This window comes from Dermochelys coriacea, chromosome 27 (genome assembly GCF_009764565.3).
Source record: "Dermochelys coriacea isolate rDerCor1 chromosome 27, rDerCor1.pri.v4, whole genome shotgun sequence".
Classification (NCBI taxonomy): domain Eukaryota; kingdom Metazoa; phylum Chordata; order Testudines; family Dermochelyidae; genus Dermochelys; species Dermochelys coriacea.
The window spans coordinates 9,068,011-9,094,875 of NC_050094.1; the positions used below are offsets into that span (position 1 = coordinate 9,068,011).

General features: G+C 50.7%; 1 protein-coding gene across 1 annotated transcript; it reads right to left on the reverse strand.

Annotated features, from left to right (window-relative positions):
- Window positions 1-14,708: 14,708 nt before the first annotated feature.
- Window positions 14,709-26,059, reverse strand: DLX4 (distal-less homeobox 4). The gene is made up of 3 exons (XM_038385557.2): window positions 25,532-26,059; window positions 19,495-19,688; window positions 14,709-16,103 (listed from the first exon to the last, which is right to left on the reverse strand). Exons 1-3 carry the CDS (start codon window positions 25,839-25,841, stop codon window positions 15,852-15,854), a joined length of 756 nt encoding a protein of 251 aa, XP_038241485.1. The 5' UTR covers window positions 25,842-26,059; the 3' UTR covers window positions 14,709-15,851.
- Window positions 26,060-26,865: the final 806 nt, after the last annotated feature.

Below are 26,865 nucleotides of genomic sequence, written 5' to 3' on the forward strand. Positions count from 1 at the left end.
CTCTCACCCCTGGCTTCTTCCTTTCCCCTCCCCTGCTCTGTGTTCAGCCCTGTTTGCAGGTGGATGGGGGGGGTCTAGGGCTCCCCATACGGAAGCCAGAAGAGGGGGAGAAAACCCAGGTGCCATTCATGGCCATGTTGTCTCTGACCCAAGAGGGAGAGGGGAGGATGGATGGACACAGCCTGCACCTCTGCTGAACGGGAGCGCTGGGTTCTCAGCTCTTCCTAGGACATCGGGGACGCACTTTGGGCACATCCCAGGGATTGTGGCAGATACGAGGGCACCAGGGTGAGCATCAGCTATTGTGCAAGGAGCCCCGCAAAGCAGCAAAGCTAGAAGCAGGACTGTACAGACAGGGCCTGCATGAGATTTCCCAACCAGCTGATGATCCATTGCAATCCTGATCCACAACAGATCCGGTTCTAGTCCTGGGCTCCCTACCACCGCGCTGCCCAGGCCCTTCACTCCCAACCCACAGCCCCCTGCTATTCCCGCCCTGGGTCCCCACACCCAGTTCTGCCACCACCCCTCACTCCTGGCCTGCAGCACTGCTATTTCGGTCTTAACCCAAGAAAGACACTTGCGAGAAGACAGGACAAACCCATTTCCCATGTGGCTTCCCCCTTATCTGAGCCAAGCTATTCATCAGAGAGAGGCTGCAGGATACCCGCCATCTCTAGTGCCGGGGACAAGATAATACCTCTGATGGGGGCCTACTCTGGATTCCACCTGTCCTAACAGCATTGCATGAGGGCTGCAGATGGCAGGGCTCAGACTCTCCGTGGTATTGGGAGGAGATGGGGCTTTTCTGTGTCCCCGGCTTCACCCCATCCCCATCCATCAAGATTAGAGTGGCCCATTCACTACCCCAGAACTTCTTCATCAACAATCGCCACCTGCCTATTGGAGCCCAGTACTCTTGGGCTGCTTACCCAGCTGCCTCAAGGGATCCCAGCTCAGAAATAAAGATCGCCGTGTGACACCCGTTAAAGGCAGCCTTTGTTCTCTTGCCTGTTTGTTCTTGTCGGCAGCATGGTCTAGTGGGTAGGGCACTGGGCTGGGACTCAGGAGACCTGAGTTCAATTCTCTGTTCTGCTGGGTGACTTTGGACAAGTCACAGTGTGCCCCATGCCTCAGTTTCCCCATTTGTACAAGGGGGGATAGTGATCTCCTTGTAAAGTCCTTTGAGATCTACGCTATCCTGGCTCAGCGCCCTATTGTGGTAGGTGCTGCACATGCACATAGTAGGAGACAGCCCTGCCCCCACAGAGCATATAGTCTAGACAGACCAAGGGAGGGAAAAGAGGCACAGAGGGGAAATGACTTGCCTGAGCTCAATGGTAGAACCAGGAATAGAACTTGGGTCTTCTGGCTCCCCCTGCTCTGGGCTATAGGCCGTACTGCTTCCAATACATCATGGAGACTTGGTTGGACAAGAGTTGGGCCAATGCCCACATACAAGAAGAGGGGAGAAACTGAGCCCCTCTCCTTGACATTCACCAACCTGCATACACATCATTGACAGAGGTACTTATGTGACCAGGAGGCAGACGACTGGCCAAAGCCATGGAATGGGGGAAGCTCCCATTTGTTTGGAGCTGAGAATGTGTGAAGCTTTTGCCCTGTGTGTGTCACACCATATGACATTCCTCTGTGGAGTGACTTTGCTAGGAGACCGTGCATTTCCTGCACCATTGCATCACGCCAAAGCCAGCTGCTTGTGTCATGCTGCCACAGGCAATGTGTGTGGGCTACCCATCCCCTGCCCTTCCCCTGTGTTTTTCTAGTTAATTACAATGTCTCAATCAGCCTAACAAGCTGTTTACTACGGCTGTCGGGGACCCAGCTGCTCGCTGAGTCCAGTCTGTCAGGAAAGAAAGCTCCTAGAGTTTGTGCGATGACGTACAGAAGCCAAGAATGCTTTTGGAGTTCTGGTCCCCATGCGGGAAATCCAAGGACAGCTTCATAGCATGGAAGTCACCCCAACCAGGGGAGATTCGCAGCGTGAAAGGAATTGCACAGGTCTGAGTGGGTACAGCTAAGAGTAATGGGATGAATGGGGAACCAATGTCCACAAAGACATACTCCCAGCAAGGTCAGATGGGCTGAGGACAGGCGTCTGAAACCATCCCAGAGCACTGAGAACTCTCAGCCTCCCACCCACCCCAGATTCAGATCCCCGCTTGGGTCAGCACCCCGGTGCATCTTCTCAAGGCAACTAACAGAACGCCATGGCCATTCAGTTTTCTGCATCTCTGGCAGATGAGCTAACGCCCCCAAGACCCTATCTGCTCTGCATGGACTGCAGCGCTCCCCTGGCACTGAGTCAAGGCGAGGTTTCTCCTCTACTTCTTGCCCACAGTTGCCATTCCTCACACCATCAAGAGAGAGTCAGACAGAGACAGACACCCCAGTCCCGGAGGGAGGCATGCTGCTAGGGCTGGATGGAAGGGCATTATGGATGGGCCCCCTTTGATCCACTAAGCTGCAAACCAATACACCTGTGACTCCTTGAACGCTGTAGATTTTCTAGGCTGTGCCCCCTTCACTGTGGCCACAGACCCTTCTGCCGTGGGTGGGGAAGGGGAGGGGAGACATGAGTCAAGAACCCCAGAAGGCACCCTTCAGCATCCCCCCAACTCGTTTTGCCCCCTTTCCTGGGTTTTTCCAGTCGGAGGGGAACACCCAGGCCGAACCCCTTGGAACATACTCTGGACAGATGGATAGGTTTTCAGAAGATAAAGGAGAATCCTGAAGAAAGATCCCACCCCTCCAGGGGAAACTCATCTGATCGACCGAAGATTCTGCAAGGCACCCATAGCCTGGCCACTGGAAGGGATCTCGTAACGAGCACCAGGTAGCTCCAGGCTGAGGAGCATCGGGATTCAACCAAACCACACAAGCAATGGAGCATCTCAAACCCTCTGGAGTGACCCTGAACCTGAGGAGCATCGCAGCCGGCGGGGAGAGCCAGCCTTGTCTGGAGGGTACAAGCAGCACTTAGTGCCTTACAGAGTTCAGAGCCGGGGACAATATTACAGGCCTCAAACCACAGCATTTCATACAAATGGGAACAATGTGTAGGCAAGTCGCTAGGGGGAACATTCGTTGGTTTAGCAAGTTAAAGCGAAGCTGTGGCTTGAAGGCAGAACTTTCTGAAAGCCGTGGAGGGGATTGAGACGGACAGTTCCCATTAAAGTGTGTGGGAGTGATGGGTCTAAATTCCCCTCGGTGGGGTGGCAAAGTTCAACCTAGGTGAGCAGCAAGTGACGTTTGGAATCCCAACTCCCACGGGGAGGGCGGCTGGGGCAATGGTTCTGGTGCTAAACTGGGAGAACTAGTTTCAAGTCCCTGCAATGCCACAGATGCCCTGGGTGAATCACTTAGGCCTAGATCCTCCAAGGGATTTAGGTGCCTAACTCCCACTGGAATCATTTTGATTTGATACATGTATGTAGGTGCCTAAATCCCTTGGGGGAGCCAGGCCTTCGTCTCTCTAAGCCTACACTCATGGCGGTGCGTAGAATACATGCAGCTACATGCTGCAGAGAAACCCCCAGGCAGCTCAATTTCCCTGCTGCTGGAATCTTTCCCGACTGCCTTCCCCCATGCCAGAGCCTTTCACTGCAGCTGGGAGGTGGCAAGACACTGTGTCGATGTGGGGGGCACCACTTGGGCCTGTTGAGAGCCCATGTAGGGGTCCACACACTTGGGGTTCAGGGCACCCTATTCTATTTTACCCACCTAAGATGTGCATCACCATCTACGCTGCTATTGATGCCCAGGGGAGCTGGGCGTGCAGTGTGTGCACCCTCTGTGTCCTTCCCGCGTGAGAGACAACTTTCTTACCTTCCGGGGGTGTGGAAGATGAACTCAATAATGTTTGCAAGGCCCCCCAGACACTACACAGACAGGGACAAGGTAAAATCTCTTGGCCCATTTGCTCCAAATAAAAATGGGCTGCGATAGATGCTAGCACTGTGAGTGCAATAGGAGACCCAGAAAAAAGGAATGGTGCCAGGGAATTAACCAGGCTCTGTGCCTTCCTGTTCCCGGGATTCCAATAGATCCTTTCCTTCTTGAGTGTGGCGGGGGGTGGGGGGGACAGTCTATCAAGACATCCTTCGTCTGCTTCCACTTTTAAACCCTAAGCTCCAAAATCCTCCACTGGGAGCGCAAATCAAAATCTCTCTCAGTACACGAGAAGTCAAAGACCAGTAAGTGGTTTCCTAAACTCAAACTATTTCACAAGCACGATACAATGACATTGGAGGGAGCTAGAAGCTAGGAGAGACCAAGCTCCTGGGTACATTCTTGAAAGGACTCAAAACCCAAGTAGGAGGGCGGATTCGACAGCAACACTACAAAAAAAAAGCTGAGTGAGTGGTCACTCAATGCCTGGGGAAAGCACCTTGTTCCAAAGAACCTGGGCTCTTCCCCCTCTCCCACCACCTCTGCCCGGTGCAGATTGTTCCCTGCGCACGATGTTCTCCGGCACTTTGTCCCATAATAAACGACTTCTGGAGGGAAGCTTCAGCCATTACCCTTTAGAACAGATGCCACAGCCCCTTTAGAAAAAGACGTCCTGTTTTCTGCAGAGCATAGATAAGTAGAGTCTCTTGATAAAGCATCAGATTATTAGAATGGTGGTGCCCTTGGGGCCCCCCACCCTGGATATAAGAGACACCCACACCATAACTTGGTGGTTAGGCTGCTTACCTGGGAGCTGGAAGTCCCTAGTCCAAATTAGGCAAACCAGAGACTTTAACATAGGCCTTCCACGGCCTGGAGAAGTGTCCTAACCACTAGGCGATTCTGTTCCAAGAAGGAACAAAAACAAAGGTCAAAACCTCAACACTGCTTTTTGCAAAACACTCTATGGGCACCAGCGTTGAAGCACCTCAGTGATGGGATGTGTCCAGGCATGGCGGGGAAGCGGGGGGAAAGAGAATGATATTTCTGTGTCTGGCTGTACTTTTGTACAGCACCTAACACAATGAGACCCCAATCCTGACTGCAGCCTTCGGATGCTACCGTAATACAAATTGTCAGTTGGCATCTACCCATATGAATGCAGCTAACCAATGGCTCAGCTTACTGGTTGTCTCAACAGTGCTCAAAGGCTAAGTGGGTCATAGAGAAGGACCTTGGAGTATTGGTTGATCATAGAATGACTATGAGCTGCCAATGTGATATGGCTGTGAAAAAAGCTAATGCGGTTTTGGGATGAATCAGGAGAGGCATTTCCAGTAGGGATAAGGAGGTTTTAGTACCATTATACAAGGCACTGGTGAGACCTCACCTAGAATACTGTGTGCAGTTCTGGTCTCCCATGTTTAAAAAGGATGAATTCAAACTGGAGCAGGTACAGAGAAGGGCTACTAGGATGATCCGAGGAATGGAAAACTTGTCTTATGAAAGGAGACTTAAGGAGCTTGGCTTGTTTAGCCTAACTAAAAGAAGGTTGAGGGGAGATATGATTGCTCTCTATAAATATATCAGAGGGATAAATACAGGAGAGGGAGAGGAATTATTTCAGCTCAGCACCAATGTGGACACAAGAACAAATGGGTATAAACTGGCCACCAGGAAGTTTAGACTTGAAATCAGACGAAGGTTTTTAACCATCAGAGGAGTGAAGTTTTGGAATAGCCTTCCAAGGGAAGCAGTGGGGGCAAAAGATCTATCTGGTTTTAAGATTCTACTTGATAAGTTTATGGAGGAGATGGTATGATGGGATAATGGGATTTTGGTAAGTAATTGATCTTTAAATATTCAGGATAAATAGGCCAAATCCCCTGAGATGGGATATTAGATGGATGGGATCTGAGTTACCCAGGAAAGAATTTTCTGTAGTATCTGGCTGGTGAATCTTGCCCATATGCTCAGGGTTTAGCTGATCGCCATATTTGGGGTCGGGAAGGAATTTTCCTCCAGGGCAGATTGGAGAGGCCCTGGAGATTTTTCGCCTTCCTCTGTAGCATGGGGCATGGTTGACTTGAGGGAGGCTTCTCTGCTCCTTGAAGTCTTTAAACCACGATTTGAGGACTTCAATAGCTCAGACATAGGTGAGGTTTTTAGTAGGTGTGGGTGGGTGAGATTCTGTGGCCTGCATTGTGCAGGAGGTCAGACTAGATGATCAGAATGGTGCCTTCTGACTGTCACACCCCTGGTTGATATAGCAATGCCAGTAAACCAGGCCTTAATACAACCTGGAACAAGGTATTCTTCCTCCTGAATAAGAGGATCTACACATGGAGTTTTTCAGAAATAGCTCTGCACTTTACATTCATACCTTCCCTTAATCCAAATTAACTTTCAAAAGCAAAAAGAAAAGGAGTACTTGTGGCACCTTAGAGAGTAACAAATTTATTTGAGCATAAGCTTTCATGAGCTACAAATCAATTTGTTAGTCTCTAAGGTGCCACAAGTACTCCTTTTCTTTTTGCGAAATCAGCCTAACACGGCTGCTACTCTGAAACCTTTCAAAAGTAAATAAGCCTTAAAGCACCTTTATACAGAGTTAAGTGTATCCCCAACAGGTATTATACGGGAACAGCTATTTTCATTTTAAAAACCTCACACCCCAGTACAAAATCTGTGTCAAGGCCAGGCCTTGGGGAGGCATCCATGGGAAATGTACAGGAGCACAAGGGGCTGTGAAAGAATTTTGGGGATCATGAAAAAATAAATGTTATCCCTGTTTCAGGCTCCCAAATTGTTCTTTGCTTGTATGTCGGGGTAGCCTCTGACTGGCAAAGAGCTTCAGCCAGGGACCATTGCAGGGATTTCTGGATGTAGAAGGCAACATAAGAAGACTGGTTTTCTGGGCACATCAAACACACACAGATCAACATGTCCTGGGATCAGGGTACTTTGAAAGGTTGGGGGGGGGGAATCCAAGGGAAGGAAAATGTAGGGTTCACTTTCCTCCTCACAGCAAAACCCTGAGCTTGTTCTTGAAGTTGGCTTTTTAATTGCCATGTTAAAGAGAAACCCTGGGGATTTACTGCCAATTAATCTCAGGATGGGGGCCCAGTAAACAATTCCCCCTCCCCTTTTGCAGGGAGAAAATTAATTTTCAGCAAGCAAGGGTGGGGGAGAGGGAGGATCAAATTAATGAACTGAGAAATTTTCCCTCCCCACTTTAAACCTAGCAGAAAAATAACCAGCAAATAACATGCGGAGTCAAAGGGGGAGGGGAGGGTCCCTCTGCTCCTGTTTGTAACGAGAGCCGGTGGCTCTTGGTTTTAAGGGCAGACTGGTGAGCTCGGGTCCCCTTGAAATAGTCTCTGACAATTACAAATACAGATTTTAAATAGATTTTTGTTTTACCCTTTTGTATGTTATTTTATTCTTAGCAGCTCTATGGGCCAGTCCCTGAGAGATCAAAGCAAACCGCTGGGCATTTCCAGGGAGAAATAAGGGGGAACCGCTGGGGAAAGAGTCCAAAAGATGCAAACGGATGTTCTCCGGAGTCCCTAGTCCCGCAAAGACTGAGCCACGCCTTTAACGAGAGGCGGGGTGGGTGGATGTGTGTTGTGGCCCCGTCCAGACTAGGAAAACGAGGCAAATTTTGTACCTGCCCCGTGCGAACTGACACGTTTTTAAACTTCACTCCGCCCAGTCGCCCGGGGAGACTCCAGCAGCTGCCTAAAGCTTGGCAGACGGTAGGAAACTTAACGCGGGGGGCGTTTCCAGGGAGCTCCCGCGCCCTGCTTTGCCCAGCTGCCCCCCTTCCCAGACCCTTGAGATGTCGCTTAATACCCGAACAATAGCCAGGAAACCCGGTGCAGGGACCGCTTGCCTCTGGGTCGGATTTCCACCCCCGCCTCCCCTGTTTAGGAGAGATTCAGACATCTGGGGGGGGGGGGATTCGTATTCGGAGATGGGGGGGTGTCTCCTTAGAACAAACACCCCATCTTGGAACTGATCCCCGATTTTAAAATATACCCCCTCCCCACCAAGCGCTGTCTCGAGGCACGGGCAACAGAGCCCCCCTCCCCCCCGCCAGCCTTTCCCACTCATCAGGCTGCACCCGGGTAATTACGCTGTTTGGAGACGGGGACGTCGGCTGCCCAGATTGGGCAGCTTTTACTATTGTTATTATTATTAGCATCTCCGCGCTTCGCGGCTATGCGCCGTTTACCGAGACCAGCTAGTTCTCCGGCCGAAACCCGCGTGTAAACGGGGCAGCCGCTGGGAGCCGGGGCCGCCTCGTGGGAGATCAGCGCTTAGATCGCGCTTCTGTTTCTCTGCGGCCCTACCTAAACAAGAGGCCAGATCAAGCCGGTGCCCCCCCCCCCGGAGGTAAGTGAAGACAGAACCTCTCCCTTAACCCTTTCCTAGCCGCCCCGGCCTATTAACCCTTCGATCTCCGGACAGGAGACACTCTTAAAAAGCCAGGCGTTTCGTTTTGCCCCCTTCCCCGGCGTGTGTGGGTTTTTTTGTTTTTTTTTTAAAAATAGACACTAATCCTCAAAAGGTCTGGAGGCGCCTCGTTCAAAGGCAGGTAGGCACCTCAATACCTCAGGGGCCATTTTAAAAACTGATTATTTGTCCTGCGTTGGGTTTTAAACCGTCCCTTGCAAGCTGCCAGGAGTTGGTCGGCCAGCCTAGGGGAGGGTAAAGGGGGACCTTTGGCCCGTTTGATGTCAGAGTGGATGTTTACACGCGAGCTGCTTCCTTTAAGGGGGGGGGAAGACACCCATGTCAGGCTCTTCTGCCAGCTGGTTCGGGCTGTTAGCCCCGAGCGGGGCTTGATACTGCCAGAAAAGGAGGTTTTATTATTTTTTCGCCCACCCCCGCACACTAAATGGAGAGCCAAACTGGAAACGCTTTGCATGGGGGCCGGGAGTTTTAGGGTTAAACTTTGCTCGCTTGACAGCGCTGCGAGATTTCCCACGCCGTTAGGACGAGCTCTGGGGAAGGTCCCGCTGGCACAGGGCATCGCCCCAGGCCAGGGGGAGGCGAGGTCCGTGGTGTCTGATTGGAACGGGATCGATGCGCGTTTACACACGCAAGCTGCCGTCTCGGGGCCGGTGATCCCAGCCAAGCAGCTGTAATATTTTAAAAAGTCCCCAGTCATCTTCAGAGGAAAAGCCGGTTTTAAGTTCACCCGATTTGAACTCCAGGGTCTGAGGCAAGGGGGGTTAAGGCAGTGTGCGTAACACAGACAAGGAGGTCTTTGGGGGGCAGGAGGAACCCGCTTTAGCTCTGCCCTGGGAGTTCGATCCCCCTTGCGCCCCAAAAAGCCCCTCTCGTAATTTGTATTTGGTGGCCAGTATTTTAAAGGGGTCCCTTAACGCGCGACACGGCAAACTAAAGCGATCTGCTATTTGAAGCCAGACGCGTCAAGAAGTCTTTGTTTTACGCCGTATCCTCTTTGTTCCGCAAGAACCCAGGGGTTTTCCAACTGACTTTAAAGGGGGACGCGGAGGGGGGGGGTGTATTTTTTAAAATGAAAGATTCTGAAGCAATTTCTGTTTAGAGAGACACCCCTTCTCGTAGCTCGATTTGCCTTTTTAAATGCGGAGCAGGTCCTAAGAAGAAGGAGCTGGGAAGCAATAAGACATCACGGCAAAACCTGGACAAAAACCAACAGGATTTTAAAGCGTCGTTTTCAGTGCAAAACAAAAAACCGCTTCCCATTGGTTGAGCTGCTGCCGTTCAGAGGAGAAGGGAACCGATTTAAGAGTTGAATCGTTCTCAACGACCACGGCTTAAAAAGAACCGATTCCCTCTGTTTACAGGGGCCGGGATTTCAAACCCTCCGCACCCTGCCTTGGGATTCGATCCCAGCGGGTGCTGAGCGCTTTAAACCACCTGCCCCCCCTTCGGGCGCCTCGCTCGGACCGGAGAGCTGGGGGGGGGGATCTGCCAAACTTTGCCCTTCACCTGCTGTTGTTCCCCTGCCTTGTGATCAGCGCAGAGCTCCCCGGGGTTTCTATTTTGATGTTTTCCCCCCCTCACCTAATGTCCACCATCGCTGAGCCCCGCCGTTGGCTTTCCCCCACGGTCTGAATATCCCGCACCTGCGAGTCATTTCCCGAAACGGCCAGGCGAGTTACTGCTCAAATTTCCCAGGGGGAGCATCTGCCCCTCCATTGAATGCTCCCCGTCTCCGTCTCCCTCCTCTTTAACCCCCACCCCTACCTTCTCTTCGCTTATTAACCGAGACATTTTCAACGGCTGCAAATTGCTCGCAATTACCCCAATTGAAGGGGGGGGGGGAAAGCCTTAATTTAGCAGCCTCTGTCCAAAATTACTATAATTGCCCCTTCATTTCATAGGAACAGGCGACTGTCTTAAAACAACAGCGGGGTTTGTTTGTGCAGATGTTAAGGGAGTGGGGGAGGTTGGGAGCTTTAGACCCCTTCTTCCCCACGGTTCTCCTGAACCAGAAAAACCAAAACCAGCAATACAATCTGGGCGCTCGCGTTGCTGGGCCCTTTGCGGCTCTTTAGTTACGCCCGGGCGCGACTGCGCCGCGGGGTCTTTCCAGCCCCTTGCCGCCGACCTCTGGGTCCGGAGGAAGGTGGTGCCCGGATTTTGCTGCTTCTCCAGCAACGTGCGACAAAACAAACGTGTTTTCGCGTCCTCGCTCCTCCTCACGCGAAAGAGAGAAAGTGGCTTCGGGAGCCGGTTTCCCCGGGGCCGGGGGACAAGGATCGAAGTTTCTACAGCCGCAGTAGCCACCGCTTTAAACAAACTCTATGTCTAATCCGGCGGCTTTCCCGTTAAGCCAACGCGGGCAAGATCGCTCGAATCAAATCATAAAAACCCCCATCGACTTGTGCTAACAAACCCACTTAGCCACCTGAGACAAACCAGAGAAACCAGCCCGAACCAAGAGGTTGCAATCGACTTGCTAGTTCACCGCCCATCCCGCTCGGGTTTTTTAATGAACTGATATCCAGGAATCTCCGCTCTGGAGACACATTCCGAGCCTAGATCTTATCTGTTCCTGTGCACGGCTATATCTTCCCCTGCGGGGGGGAGAGGGGGGGTTAAAGAAGTAAATGATGTTATCATGCAAAGGCTTTGGCATGTGAGAAAAGGGGGATTTCCTGTAAGTACAAGAGGCTTGCTAATTGGAAACTCCACGCAGGTGGGCTTGTCAAGGCGGGGTGTGATCTAGCTACATCTTTGGCTGTTAATAAAATATATCTCTACACTGGACCACATTTCCCCCCTGCCGCTACAGGGTGCGGGGATTAGAGCATTGCTCCTGTCACTCAGCACGCTTTCTCCCAGGGGTGCAGGACTGGCTTTGCAAAGCGGGCCAGGACCCGAACCGAGGAAGCCAGCTTCGGCTATTACACCTGTACGCGTCTTCATGGTAGCTGAGGCTGTGCTGGGCGCCAGCTTAGGAAACTTATTGGGGTTTATTTTTCGGGGGTGGAAGAACCAACGAAATCCTCCCCCCCGCACAGCTAATCCTTGATTTAACCGCTTAGCACCCCCACCAATTCCTGCATTCCCGCTTCTATTTTTCCTGATCATTTGCAGTCAGATATTAGGACAAACCAGACGCCGGAGGCTTCCAGGATCTGTGCGCGGCTTTCCCAGCACACGAACAAATAAATAAGTGTCACTGGGGTCGTACCTGGGGAGGAGGACTGCTTTGACCAGGACAGTGTTTCATCCCGCCCCCCGGGTTTGGAGTGCTGTCAGATTCTTTCCTCTCACCCCTGTTTTTGCCAACACTCCCTTTCAAATATGACAGGTTTCAGAGTAGTAGCCGTGTTAGACTGTATTCGCAAAAAGAACAGGAGGACTTGTGGCACCGTAGAGACAAACACATTGATTTGAGCATAAGCTTTCCTAAGCTACAGCTCACTGCATCGGATGCATTCAGTGCATTCATTCAAATATGTTCTCTCTAGCATCGCTGTACGGGAACCCCACAGACATTACAGCACCCAGTTCCGCAGCAATAGCCTGTCTCCGCGAACCCCCCTGGAACCAATCCGGATATGAAAGTTGTCTAAACTATCGGGCATTGACAGAAGGTAGAATTCAGCTGACAATCAAATTCCTTCCTTTGGTTTAAGAGGGACTCTTCTAAGTAGACTTGGCCCTCAAAATGTATTGGGGGGGAGGGTCAGGCATTTTGCAAACTTTAGAATCAATACAATTAAAAAGGTCAGTGACATCAGTGTTAAAACCAGCTTGCACCTCCTCTATCTGCATCCCCAACGCTGAGCCTGGGAACAACAATGTGAAACTGACCAGAAAGTGATTCTCGAGCCATGTGAAATTTACCAATCTGTTAACGCTGTGAGGAATGAAAATCTCTGTTGGATGATACAGCACCGAGCACCACGGGGCCCTGGTCCACGACCCGGGCTCGTAGTCGCGATGAAAATAATAATACATAATAGTGAACGGTTATACAGGGGTCATTAACTTGTGCACTTATGTACATCTGTGCAGCATGGTTAAAAAGCTACCGAATGGGTACGGGTCGCATTTTACATCCGTTTTGAGCTGGTGCACATAGACAGGAGGCCAGTTTAAACAATCTCCTCTGGCCTTAAACTGTATACATGACCCCGCACGGTGCAGAACCAATGCGAATCGGGGCCCCGGCTTTTTACCGGGTTCTCCTTTTACCTAAGAAGTTCTCAGCCACACAGGTAAAGACATCTGTATTTGTAACCTGTGGTTTTGTTTATCGGCTTGTCTCTCACTGCTGTGCAGTGCCGGTGCTGACACCACTTCGGTGGTCTGGGTTATTTTAAAACAAGGAAGGGTTGCATGAACGTGTGAAGCTAAAAAGAGGGGTACCCAAAGCTCACCTTCCCCTGGCATCGGTCTGCGTCGTAAAGGCAGTACTTTTACATCTACCTATCTCCATACACCCCATCTATCCGTCTATCTAGTACAGATAATGCCTTCAAGAGACATATAAAATCGATAGTGTCTTTGTGTGTGTCTGAGCTGCCCGAGTCAAAGATTCTCCTTCTTTCATAGAAATACTTGGAGCCCTTGTTAATGTGGCCTCGCTCGGAAATTGCAGAGGCCAAGAGGAATGAAAGAGAAATCGAAACCGAGCCGGGTGGATAAAGGTTCTTTTTATTCCCAGAGACTATAACAAAGCGGGGGGGGGGGGATTTCTAATGACCTGGGCGAGATTTAATGGGCGCTAATTACACCCCAGCGATCATTTGGAGGTGTTTACACCGACCCTTGAATGGTGAAGGGAGCAGAGACCTAGGTCAGCCTCCCCCTTAAAGGACAGCTGGCAAAATCGCGCCCCTCCCCCCACTTATCCTACTGGGAGATTCCCTCCAACTGGATGCGGGGTCGCACCCACAGCTTAAGCCGCCACCACTCCCCTTTCCACAGCAGGACCCTCGGAGCGGAGACAACCTCCCCCCCCAGCGGAAGGTTCGATCCTGCGCCTTGAAAGGGCGCCCAGGGCCCGCAGCTGCTCCGAGTGCCACCGCGGTCAATCCGGAGCCACTGGAGGGGGGTTACTCCGGATTTACACCTCAGAGCAAAATCAGGTCCCGCCTAATAATGCGGCGGGATCCGGCTCCTGAAGTTCTTAAAAGCCGCTAGAGGTAGGTATTATTTGTATTATTAATAAGTGTAATGATTATTTTCCTCTCCTCTGAAATAATGTCAGATATTTCCTTCTCCGGACCAGCCTTACGATTGAGCTAATTTTTGCGGGTGCCCAGCGGCGGGCTACGAGCCTCTCTGAAAATGGGGCCTTATATATGTTGGACCCTGAAGCCCGAATCTCCAGCACCCTCCCCTCATCCCCAGCAGTGCAAAGTACTTAGGATCTGGTAGCATTTCACATCCCAGATGCAAGACTGGTCCTGACTGCACCAGACGCAGGGCTCTTTTGTTATGTTGGCAACCCAGACATTTGATTGGTATTGGAAAGCCAGCAAGAGATGATGGGGGGGGTTGCTTTTTAAACAATTATATTTGAACGGAGGGATCCATTTTTCTTAACAGGAGATTAACTTTAAAAAAGTAATCCCCCCTCCTGTAACCTTGAAACCAAAGGGACTTTTGGCCATTAACTAACCTGGAAGCAAGATTGGGGCCCTGTAACCTTGAAACCAAAGGGACTTTTGGCCATTAACTAACCTGGAAGCAAGATCAGGGCCTAGAATTTGTGTTGCCTGTTTGCCTGGTAGAGGGAGTCACTCCTTTCATAAGAGAAAGCTTCCCTTGCATCTGAGGAAATGAGTTGTAGCTCAGGAAAGCTTATGCTCAAATCAATGTGTTAGTCTCTAAGGTGCCACAAGTCCTCCTTTTCTCCTTGGATAAAGGTTTCCCTTTGCCCTGTACTTCTCGGTACAGCTGGAGAGCTAAATAATAAAACAGTAATAATCCTCCAACCGGAATTTTCTAATAGCATAAAAGGCAAACGCACTTTTCTTTCATTGTTTGCATCGGAAATTCGAACCCTGCCCCAGGTCCATCAAAAAGCTTCCCAGGCTCTTTAGATCGGGCCCCTAGGGACATAAAACGCGAATTCTGCGGCCCCCCCGAGCTTGTTCAGCATGGGTCTCAGTGCTTCCTAAATCTGCTTTGCAGACCTCGGTCCTTTCCTGCCTACATTTTGCTACCGGTAGTAAAGTTAAGCGCCCGCGAAAACGTCCTCAGGCTGCAGGCCCTTGTTCCAAGCAATCAGAACTAAAATCCAAGCAAGTATTATTTAAACCCACTAGATTCTTTTTACTGGGAAAACATGGAAACAATTCTTGTTAAAGAAAACATTTCTACTCGACGTTTTCCTGTAGTGACCAGAGGAAAACCTATTTCCCCTCCTTAGACCAGAGTTGAAAAATTGCATTAGAAATTGGTATTATAAAATGTGTTTTGGGAGGGGGGGGACAAAAAACGATCGGAGGAAAGACATTTACTATACAGCTTTACATCCTATTTATAAAGAGAAACAACATCATAACAAAATGTTATTTATAAATAAATCTTTGCCAACCAGGAGGGGAGAAACCATGGCTTCAAGTGGGCGGGTACAGGAGGGGATTAGAGATTGAATGAATGTGGAGAATGTGTGTTAAATCGAATCACAAATTCTTCCAGAAAGAAATCCTCACTGTTTGGTGGCTAAAACTGAACGCGAACAAGTTTTCTCTCTCCCTTTGGGGGTGGGGGGGATGCTTTATAAAAGGCCTGGAGGGAAATTACATTCCTCAAACTCTTCTGAGTCACTGTCTGTAAACACAATCCTGATATTAAAGAACTTTAAAAATATTAACAGCAGGACACTCAAATGTGGAGTGAGCATTTGCTTTGCAGTATGGAAGAGTTTATAGAGAGATTTATATACACATATATATATTTTTCCAAGTAGAAATCTGTCGATGTGTATAGAATGGGTTACCTACAGCACAAAAAGGGAGGAGGGTAATATTGGATAGTCGATAAAGTCTTTATCCAAGAGAGGGAGGGATTGGGGGGGGGGGAATAGATTGTCAGATGATGTAAATTGCCCTAGTTCCATTGACTTGCCACCAGTTAACGCCCATTGAGGATCATCTCCTCCCTCTTTACATTTCTGAGGAGCAGGGGAGAAAAAAAGCCAGTCTCTGAACATGTCCCCAGACTCCTGAACAATTTCTTTGTAGGTTTTCTTTATTCCTGGCAGGGATAACATCATTTCCTTTGCTCTATGCAAATGTCAGCATCAACTCCTCACAGAGGTTCCATGTTCTCAGGAGAAGGCCTGGAGAATTTTCCCATGTAGCCGGCGGAACTCCCGGAGACTTGATGGTTTCATAAATTCCTCAAAGAGCTGAGGGCTTGTGTTTCTTTTTCTGGGGGTGGGTGGGGAGGAGGGATGAAGGCAGAGCCCGGTGTCACATCATATGTGGTCTTGGCATGGCGTCTTGCTGGTGTGGCTGATACCAAGGTCCAAAGCTGTTGATGTAGCTGCTAGGAGGGATCGGGGCTCCTTTGCCAGCCATGGAAACGTCCCAGAAAGGGGGTATGTTGGGTGAGCAGGGGGACAAGGATGCAGAATTGTGGAGGTGCTCCCCTTCCTGAACGCTGGAGCCCTGCTTCATGATCTTCTTGTACTTGGAGCGTTTGTTCTGAAACCAGATCTTGACCTAGGACAAGGAGAGGAAAGAATCACCGAACTACAAAGATGCATCCGATGAAGTGAGCTGTAGCTCAGGAAAGCTTATGCTCAAATAAATTTGTTAGTCTCTAAGATGCCACAAATCCTCCTTTTCTTTTTGCGAACTACAGAGGAGTTCGTGGGGGGGGGCAGTGTAGGGTAGTGTGGGGGAGGGGTGCTATATACTCAATTAGCAGCTAGAATGGGGGGGGGGGGGATCTGGAGTGTGTGTGGATTCCCTGCCAATATCTCTCCGGCTTGTCACTCCCCACCCCCCAAATAGGAGAGAGAATATACATACATTGCAAGGCAAAATAAATCCCCCGCCCCACCCCAGCTCCGCTCTTTCCCGGTCTGGTCTTACAAACAAGCCCCAAAGCCCTGGGTCGCCCGAGCTGGGGGGCCGAGCGGCGGGTGGGGAGATTCGCCTGCAGCCCGTTTCTCAACCTGCCTCCGCTTGCAGGCCTGCCGCTGAATGCACTGTGCTGTCTGACCCCCCCTTTCCCCCCCAAGCCCCTTCCACCTCTCGCCAACGCCCCGCCGTTGTGTCCACGTGGAACGCGCCCGGGCCCCAAAGTCCCAAGCCCGATCGTCAGCTGGGCCCCGTGGGGGGCCAGTGCCGTGGGGGGCCGGGAACTCTGGTCTGAAGAGGGAAGATTTTTAATCGATTTCCGCTTCCAAGCGGAGGGGGCCGGCGTTCGCCAGGGGGCTGGATGGTTTATTTTAAAGCGCAGCTTCCCAGGAGCTAGAGAGAAGTGACTGGGGGGAGGGTTGTATGACCTGATTGCCGTGCCCGGGGCGGGGGGCTAATTGCGAAGGGGAAGGCTGGGGCCCCACGGAGCGCCCCGGTTGTGAGCTTTCTGGCGTACAAAGCAGCAGCTGGGCGTGGAGCCTGCCGCGGCTGGGGCTTCCCGAGCTCGGGTCCTTTCTCCGTGGATCGGTGCTGACTACCCCGGCTCCCCACCGGCCTCCCTCGGGGTGCCCCCGGGGCGGTCCGCCAGCCCGAAGGCCCGCCCGACTTGGGGGAAACTAACGCACCCTGGCTCTGCTCCAGCTGGCAAGGAAGCCCACGGCGGGTGGGGAGGGGGGCGTGCTGGCTTCGGAGTGAAATAGGAGCCGGATCGGGCCCATCCTCAGGCACAGGTGACTACGCGAGGGGGGAATCGTAGGCGGCGTCTCTGCGCAGCGCCTCGGGCAGTTCCGCTCCTGGAGCCAGAGTCTGGGTCCGGGGCGATGCTTGGGGAAGTGCCTTAAAATATCCGGGCGCCGCTGAAGACAATGGCAAAACTCCCGGGGGGGGGACACGACAGGATCCCCTCTGTGGGGTGGGGGGGGGGCGCTTCTGCTTTGACTGTGAGAGGACTGCGCCTAGGGCAGACACCGGGGTGGATAGCAGAGGCGAGAGGGAGCTTAAAGGAGGGGGGGAAACCGCGCTGCAGTTCTGGGGGGGGAAAGCCCCATTTCGTAACGCGGCGCAGCGCGCAGCTGACTGGCTCTTTTGACAGGGCGCTGCTTTGCAGGCCCTCACTTGTCTCCTTTGCTTTTTTATGACGATGATGATTATTAAATCTCGTTGCCCGTGGCTGTGGACTGATCCCTCGCGCCTGCCTGTCTGCATCTCTCTCTTCAAAGCCGTTCACCCGCCTCCCTTTGCTCCTGCCCCCACGTTCCCATCCAGCTGTGCGGAGCCATGGCCCAGCTGAGGATCGGGCCCCAAGAGGGGGACAGGGTTTATCCAATCAGCTAATTGGCCCCCCCCCCAAGCCCCTGCTTGCTAATTTTATTCCGGGGTTTCCTCTACACTATTTTTAAACCAGGCGGCCAAGATTTTGCTCTCAAATTCCATCCCTGCAACTCCGGAGTCACTCCGCTGCAAAGGAGCGAGTCCGACTTCACACCGCTGAGAGCCAGCATTCGGTCCAATCTCATTGTTGGGGCTAGTTTCTGGTCTTTGTTTTTGTTTACGTGTGCCGGGGACCCCTGGGCTTCCCGAGCGACGCTTCACGGTTGTCTGATTTGTTTCTTCTGCACGTAAATGAAATTGAAACGAAACCAGCCGAGCTCCGGGTTTCCTTGGGGACAGAGCTGAGCAGCCGCTCAAAGGGGGGCTGTTTCTCCCTGGCAGGCAGTATCCCCCCCCGCCCACCCTGCAGAAGAGTTTGTCAACCTCAAATAGACAAACATCCCCACCCTCGCTGAGAAATAACAGAACAATTAAAGGAAATGCCTCTCAGCTCGGGAGCAATTCCACAGGGCTTTGAAGACAGAGAAAGAGGGCGAATGGGAACCACATGCGGCAGAAGGGGGCCGAGCCGAAGGCGCCGGAATTAAGGACAAATCATCACACACACACACACACACACACACACACAGAGAGAGAGAGAGACGGTGCAGAACCAAATCCAGCCCAGAGTTACCCCAGGGAAGCCAGAGGGAGAACGGGACAGAACTGAGCTCCGTCCAGCCGGTGATCCGAAGTGGAAAGCGGATCACTACTTCGCCCCCTGCCCTCCTGGATATAGGTTGTCAATGTGCCCCGGGGCCCGAGCCCAGATAATTCCTACAGAAAAATATCAGTTCTCCCCAAGAACTGGGTCAGTTTTCATGGGTCAGGTTTAAACTTTTCTTCCTCCTTTCAGTAGCTGTAAAACAGTAAAGACCAACAAGAAGACACACCTCTTCCTTTGCTTCCCTTAGGCTCGATTCTGCTGTACCCAGTTGTCAATCCGGAATAAGGGGCCATTCTGACCGGTGCAACAGATTTGGCCATGTTCTCTGAATCACAGGGCTCCTAGGGCTTTCCTCGAGCCAAATCCTGCTCTCAGTTACACCCCTACAATACAGATTTACTCCTGAGCAGAATTTGGTCCAGCTAAAGCAGGTAGAGCTGTGTATACTGGAATGATCTATTTACAAAGATGTGGAGATGGGTGAGGCAGGGCCGGATTCTGGTCGAAACAAGTATGAATCCGAATTAACTGTTGATGTACAGGGATGGAACAGAGGCTGGAGGTGGCCCAATGAAAGCAAACGGAAGGAACTGCATGTATTGTTATTTCTTATACACTGGAGAGATGGAGCCAGATTCTGCTCTACACAGGGTTAAATCCGGATTAGCTCTGAACTTTCATGGCTGTAACTGAGAGCAAGATGTGACTTAATGAAACCAAATGCAACTCTGCCTACTATTTTGTTGTATGTTAGAGAGACAGGACCAGACCCTGCTTCCAGTCACACCCCTGCAAATTCAGAGTCAATCCGGATTCGCTCCAGTGTAGAGCAGAATCTGGCCCCGTGGCTAAAGTCCAGCTGTTGCCAAGGGCTCAGTGGGGGTTGCATTGGATCTCAGCCCATTCCCTCTGGCTCTCCCCGGCCGGTACCTGCGTCTGGGTCAGTCCCAGCTGCGCCGCCAGTTCCGCTCTTTCAGGGAGGGCCAGATACTGGGTCTGCTGGAAGCGCTGGTTGAGAGCCTGGAGCTGCAGGCTGGAGTAGATGGTGCGGGGCTTGCGGATTTTCTTCCCTTTGCCGTTGATGCGGATCTCGCCGTTCTCGATCACGGTGGTTTTCTCGTGCTCTGAAAAAAAAAATTAAAAAATCAAAAAAATAAATCACGGGTGGATGAAAAGCCTCGATAAAGCGAGAGCGACGGGCAGCCTCCGGAATGGGGGGAGGGGAGCCTGGCGCAGAGAGGCCAGAAAGGGGTGATAAGGGGATCCCGGAGATCCAACACCTCCCCCCCCACCCCGAATCCACAGGGAAGAACAAAGGGAGGGAAGCATCCCGGGGCTGAGCCACCCCCATATGGCGTGGGACGCTGTTTAAATGCCTGCGGTTGGTTCCCACACACTTCGTTGACGCCAAAAGACGCTCTTGGCCCAGGATCGGGTCCCCTAATCACCCTTATAAACGCTGAAAAATGACCTTAAAACAATGAAAAGAGGTTTCGTCTCTTTGTGTGTGTGTTTTCCTAGCCCTGGGACGGGGGGGGGGGGGCAAAAATTTGCATCAACTCTGCAGTTGGAGGGGTGTAATTGACAGCATGATCTGGCTCGGGGAAAGCCCTCGGAGCCCCGTGGTCTATTTATCATCCATCAGAGAACAAGGCCAAATCCGTTACAGCGCTCAGAATCGCCCCTTATTCCGGATTGACAGCTGAATCGGGCCTACGGGGAGCAAAGGAAGCGGTGTGTCTTCTTGTTGGTCTTTATCGATGTACAGCTCCTGGAAGTTTAAGCCTGGGAGCGCATCGAGATGTCAGCTTTATTGCATCAGGCACAAGTATTTCTCTTGAATGGTCTTACAGCCGACCCTTCCCCCGGAGAAGGTGGTGGGCTGGCTGGGGCGTGGTACAGCCCGTCCGCAGGCTGCCCCCATCCTTCAGTCAAAGGCTGGTCTTGGGGGGCGCGGGGGTGTGTGTGTAAAATACCGCTTAAATTCTCCCAACGTTTGTATTTAAAAATCCAAATCGATCGGCCAGGGCAGGGAAACAGGGGGAAAAAAACAACAAAACGGATAGAACCCCCCTTCCCCACACACACACACCCAACAACTATAAAATAGATCCTTTAAATATGTGGCATATTATATCAAGTATTCTAGGGTAAATCTAAGCCACTTGTTAGCTATCTATCCTATTCAGAAACCTTTTTTTCCCTGCAACGGAGCAGACCCTCCGCCACGTGACATTCCCTTAATTAGCAGTAATGAGGAGGAGACATTTATTAGTTCTGCACAAAGTAGAGGCGTCTCCCTATCCGAGTTTGCGGATTATGAAGTCTACTAGTGTAGCATGTATCCGTTCTGCATAGGCCACTCTGTGCTTTTCATTTTCAGGTGTCTGCCGCCCCCCCCCCCCGCCCATTCCCCCTTGAGCAGGTGGCGGAGAATATCCCAAATCCATATCGCGCTTCGTCTGGGGTTTCTTTCCGGTGTTCGCAAAAAGAAAAGGAGGACTTGTGGCACCTTAGAGACTAACAAATTTATTAGAGCATAAGCTTTCCTGAGCTACAGCTCACTTCATCGGATGCACTCTTCGAAAGTGAAGCCCCGGCTCCTGCAAAGATTTAAGCCCCTGCTTAACTTTATTAACTCAGCTACCCTGCATTGTAATAACTCCCTAACGAGGTCTGACAATTCACATCAGCTAAAGATCCGTCCCAGGTCTGGTCCCCATGGATCTCGGTCTATGTATTTGTTGCTCCCTTTTGTTAATTCGGCTTCATCTCTCAGGCCGGGCCGTTTATCCTTTATAATCAAGTTCTACAGCCACCCTTGCCAACGTCACTTCGGTCTTTTAACTGCGCTGCATTGTTAGATTATATAACTTAGATTAGTTTATGTTCGATTATATAACTTGCAAACTGTAGAGGCGGTCTTTATACACGCAAAATTCAAGCCACTGGGAAGTTTGAATAGAAAGAATTCAGGGCAGGGCACTGTGCTCTGTTAAATTTATGTGGGTAACATCAAAGTAGGGTATAAATTTGTTATAAAATAATGAGCTACTTATTCACTTCTCATTCTCCAGGCAGCTTCGAAACGCTGCTCCACACCGTAATTAATTTTGATAGCAATTTTCTTTTTCAATCGACGAGATCGTTATGAGATCTGTACGTGCAAATGGAAAGCGTGAGGGCTCACTGAGTCAACAGAAGAGTAAAGTATAATTAAAAAAAAACCCTCAAGGAATCACTTAATTTCAAAACAAAAGAACGTGCAGTAAAATCTCATATATAAAATCTCAGCGCTAATTAGCAAATTCCTGTTAGCCCATTGCACAATACCTGTTAGCCCATTTTCCCTTTCTCCGGTTGTTTTGTTAGCGTCCTGTCGAATTCATTTTAAAGCCGATTTGCCAATGAGTTGCATGGACATTTCGTTTACTTCTTTCTTTCTTTCTTTCTTTCTTTCTTTCAGTGAAGAACTCGCTTGCAGGGTAGAAATCAAAAGCTTGAAACTCGTGCTATTGTGAAAGGGCCAGATTCTGGTCTAAATGACATTGATCTAAACCCAGAGTAATTCAGGTGGATTCACCCAGGCGGCAATGGAGTGAATCAGGATTTGCACTAGAATAATTTAAGATCAGAAAATGTTTAGCCAATCGATTTGTGGTCTGACTCTCTATGGACCAATGGATCTGAATGTAAAATTAAAGATTCTTGTTTCCCGACGAGATGAAGCCTAACCTTTGAAAATAGATTCAATACTTTTTAATAAGTGTCAGTTTCATAATTCCTCCTTAAATCTGGATGGCAATAAATTAACTGGGCAGGTGTATAGATCCACACACGTTCCTAATATATTAACGACCCGTGACTTGTTCTGAGTATCGAATTAGTATTCTGAGAAGCGAGCAGAACATTTAAAAGGAACTCAAATGGAAACTGCGGAGGAAATTTGAGTCCAAATAGAGGCAGAATTTGAATAGCCTGGAGCCTGGGATTTCCCTTGTTAGGTGCAATCAGAAATAGCATGCATCCGAAGAAGTGGGGTTTTTTACCCACCGAAGTTTATGCCCAAATAAATCGGTTAGCCTTTAAAGGTGCCACCAGACTCCTCCTTGTTTTTGTGGCTACAGACAAACACGGCTACCCCCTGAGACTTAGTATAACACTGGCAAAGGGGGGTTCTCTTTGCAGAGGGAATACTGAAATAAATAATGACATATCTCATTAGCCAGCGGCACACAAGCCACCAACCCCCTGCCACAGTTCCAAAGCGGCCGGGAAAAGTTTTTGCGATTCAAAGTCAGCGTCTCTCCGGCTCCCCGAAATGTATGGGCAACTGATTCATCTAAATTTGCTTTCGCTGTCCACCGCCCTCAGTCCTTCATTTGTTCCTGGGAGCTTTCGAAGAAAGTAGAAAGGGTCAGAGAGAGTCACTTTAGTTCTAAATTTGAACGCTTCAGGAGAAGAGAGCTTGAATTTTAACCCACCTCCGGAAACTACTACTAATTAATAATTAACCCAATTAATAATTAAAACCCTCAGGAAGGGTTTCTGTGCCGCAGGGAGATTCTCTGCTGTTCTGTTAGTCGTAGTCACTAACAGCGACAGGCGCAATTCAGAATGTGTTAATCTATTACACGACGGCCCAAATTCTGCTCTCAGTGAAATCGGTGTAAATCCGGAGTCACTCCAGGAAAGGGGGAGTAGAATTTGGCCTCCTCTGTCTCTACGATCTGCAGACACTTAGGACCGTATCCTGCTGCGAAGGAACATTTTGCAGTTGAACCTGGATGAACGCAGGGGCAGGACGGGGCCTTGCACAGGTTTACAGAAACGCACTTTCATTTGAGAAGGTTCTTCCTGGCGGCTCTTGTGGTTTTTCCCCCTGGTGCACGGATCACTTTAATGACTAACTTTTTGTTACAGAGGCTCTTAAAAGCCTAGGAAAAATCGCTAAGGCAACTGTCCGCATTGTTTCCGTTACGAAAGAATCCGTTCCGATAGTCACTCCAAAATCTTTTGTTTTATTTTTTAAAAGTAGGACTTTTCTTTTCTACATTAGGACTATACCATTGCCAGCTCTTCGCTGCCTGTGGCATCTCTATAAAGTCCTTTGCTTCTAGCCTATGCCCCGTGATTAAATATTTTGGCATTTACCCTCACGTATTAAATATATAATTCGTTTTTTAAACGACTTCCCTAAGCGTTCCAAGAATTTCGCTGCCCGCACGAAATAGCTCCAAACGGGCGGTGTAAACATATTCGTTTTAGAAAGCGATGTGACCAAAGAACAATGGACTGTTTAAGTGGATTCTTTATGGCAAGTTTCCTAATGCTGTTGATCTGCCATGAACCCGGTTTGTATCGCCCCTGGAACCTTGACAGGTGCCAATTAAAGGCTATTGGAATTAAATAATATAAATACACGAAATGGAAATGATTGGTTGTGCATGCCTTTCCCAACCATCCAGCCCTTGTTGTATTAAAATTAAACATTGCTAAATTTATTTTATGGCTGATGCAGGCCTCGCCTCTGCAGCCAGGCGATGAAAGATATTAACAAGGTGCCATGCAGTCCAATTGTTACAATATAAACAATTGCATTCTTCTTCTTACCCTCCAATTCTGGGGCATTGCAGATAAATCTGACAGATACACCAGGGTAACTGACAGGTTATTCCGGGTGTGTGCAAAGTTCTGGAGGGAAATCCCGGCCCCATTAAACTCAATAAGAAAAAGGAGGACTTGTGGCACCTTAGAGACTAACAAATTTATTTGAGCATAAGCTTTCGTGAGCTACAGCTCACTTCATCGGATGCATTCAGGGGAAAATACAGTGGGGAGATTTATATACACAGAGAACATGAACCAATGGGTGTTACCATACACGCTGTAAGGAGAGTGATCACTTAAGATGAGCTATTACTTCCATGGGGCCAGAATTTTACCGCTGGAGCATAGGAAAACGGCTTTTCTTCCTTGCTAAAAGGGAGGAATATTATTTTTCAGAAAATCGCTTCCATGGCAGATCTAGAATAAAATGCAGAAACAAATAGGAGATGTTTTCTGGTAAAGGGGCATATGTTTCCAATCTAACAGCGAAGAGAGGGTTTCGGATATTTTAGCCAGTGCGTATTTTTTTTTTTTTAAAAGAAAATGTCCCAAAGTAAACAAAAAAAAAAAAAAAACAAAACCCACAACGCTCGTCAACCCAGACTCTCAGGAGAGATGGCAAGGCCCCTGCAATCCAACTGGTAGTTGCTTTGCTGCAGAGAGACATTTTTAAGTGGGAAAAATACAGTTATCTTAAAAATTCGTGTTTGCATTGCGAGCGTACCAAGTTAAAAGGAAATCAATGTTTTTCATAAATGAGGAGACAAAATAAGACAGTTCCCTATTAAAGGATTTCCATTGAGCTTGTAATTCTTTTGTTTGTTTGTTGCGGGGGGGGGGGGAGAGGTAGCATCTCGGTTTTGTCAAAATTATTATTTTGTTCCCTTAAAAGGCGGGGGAGCTTTAAAAAACTCTCAAAAGGAAGCTGTAGCAGGTCTGGAGTAAAGCCCTAGTTAAAGAGAGGGCTAAGCTAGGTGCTCTGCTACAAGCCAAGGGGGGGAGGGGGGGGGTCAGAAGTCTCCTGCGCCAGGAGAAGGCTACTTTCAACTCCAAACTCTGAGCAGAGATTCGCCTCTCGGTCTGATGCTTGGGTCGGAGGAACTGCCAGATACTTTCTGTCTGTAGCAGCGGGGGAAAGAAATCTTCCTGCAAAGGACTGGATTATAGACGGAGCCAGAGAGAACCGGGGCCCGGGCCTGGGGGTGGGCAGCGGAAGGGCACTCGCAAGGGGCTAGGGGGCACCCAGAGGGGGCTACACGAGTGGCCCGGCGCTGGAGGCTAGCAGGACCCCCGCCCCGAGGGACTGGGCTGGAATAGAGTGTGCCCAGCATACAGGCACAGTCGCACACCCCCTTACCTGTCTCCTCTAGTCTGCCCCGGTGCCCCAGGGCGCTGGCCGGCTGCTGGTAGGACAGGTACGGGCTGCCGTGGAGATGGTGCGGGTGGTGGGTGCCGCCAGCCGAGCCGGGGTACGGGTAAGGCACGGGCCGTCCGTAGGGTGCAAAGGGGCCCCCCTCGTGCAAGCCGTGGAGGGGGTAGTGGCCGTGGGCCAGGCTGGGGGAGGGCGGCGGCTGGGGCGAGGGCGGGTGGCTGTGCCCGAACTCCAGGAAAGCGGATTTGGAGGGGTCGGGCCCCAGCAGGCTCTCGGCCAGGGAGCTCATAGTCATCGCGGAGCCCAGGCCCGGGCTCGCAACCCGACCGGCACGGGGCTAGCAACCGGCCGGGCGGCGGCGGCGACTGCTCCGGCGAGCCATGGCTGGGGCCGGGCAGAGCCCCGCTGCTTCCGCCGCGCTTCGCCCCTCTCCTGCCCCGGCCCGGGCTGCAGGGACCTCTCGGCGCAGACCCCCCCGCGGCTACATCCAGGCTCCGCGGTGCAACCTCCTGCTCAGAGCTCGCCCCGGGGCTTCCCCCTGCTCCCTCCCTGCCCCGCCCCGGGCCTCCCCGATTGGCCCAGGCGGCCAGTGACGTCACGGAGCCCTGAGGGCAGCCCCTCATCACGGTAATTAACAAACAGGCCGGCTAATGGCAGCTGCCTTCCTGCAAGCCAGGCCGTGGGACGGGGGGAGGGGAGGCACTGGAGCAACAGGTTTGGGCTACTTTTTTTGGCGGGGGGGGGGGAGTTTAGCATAAATGTTTGTCCACAGGAGCCCACGCTGGCTTTCCACCCGTGTCCCTCCCCCACGGGCTTGAATGGATTCTGCTCCGGGGGCAAGTCAGGGCAGACTCAGCCCCGGGAGCTCATTGGCGGAGTCAGAAATGTGTTTATCTGAGGGGGGTTTTGTTTTTGTTTTTGAAAGAGGTTTAAAAAGTCCAAATATTTTACTTTCCCCCCCCCCACCCCAGATGTCACTGAAAGTTAAAAAAAACTATAGCCAGCTCCAATTAAAAACAAAACAGCAAATCAAAAGGGGGGGGGAGGGGGAATAGGACATCCTCCCCCCAGCACCGCCTCCGCCCAAAACAGGCAGAAGAAGGAGGCTGGGGCCCTTATTAAACCAGCACGGGCATGGGTCAGTTCATCAGAGCTGTCCAACGAACTCTGATAGAAAAAGCGACAGGAGCTGAGAGGAGATTTGAAAGGGGATTTTCCTGGAGGAGTTTGACACAGTCTTCCACTGACCGAAGGGGTGTGAATTCCACTGACTTATTTAAGGACCTTTGACGCAGCCAGAGAGGTGTAAAGGGCCAGTC

What these genes read in the sequence shown, in the direction of transcription:
- DLX4 (XM_038385557.2), bottom strand. Translation starts at nt 25,841, where the DNA reads ATGACTATGAGCTCCCTGGCCGAGAGCCTGCTGGGGCCCGACCCCTCC. An exon ending in GGGCAGACTAGAGGAGACAG is followed by an intron (nt 19,689 to 25,531) that starts GTAAGGGGGTGT and finishes TTTTTTTTTCAG; the next exon opens with AGCACGAGAAAACCACCGTG. An exon ending in TGGGACTGACCCAGACGCAG is followed by an intron (nt 16,104 to 19,494) that starts GTACCGGCCGGG and finishes TCCTTGTCCTAG; the next exon opens with GTCAAGATCTGGTTTCAGAA.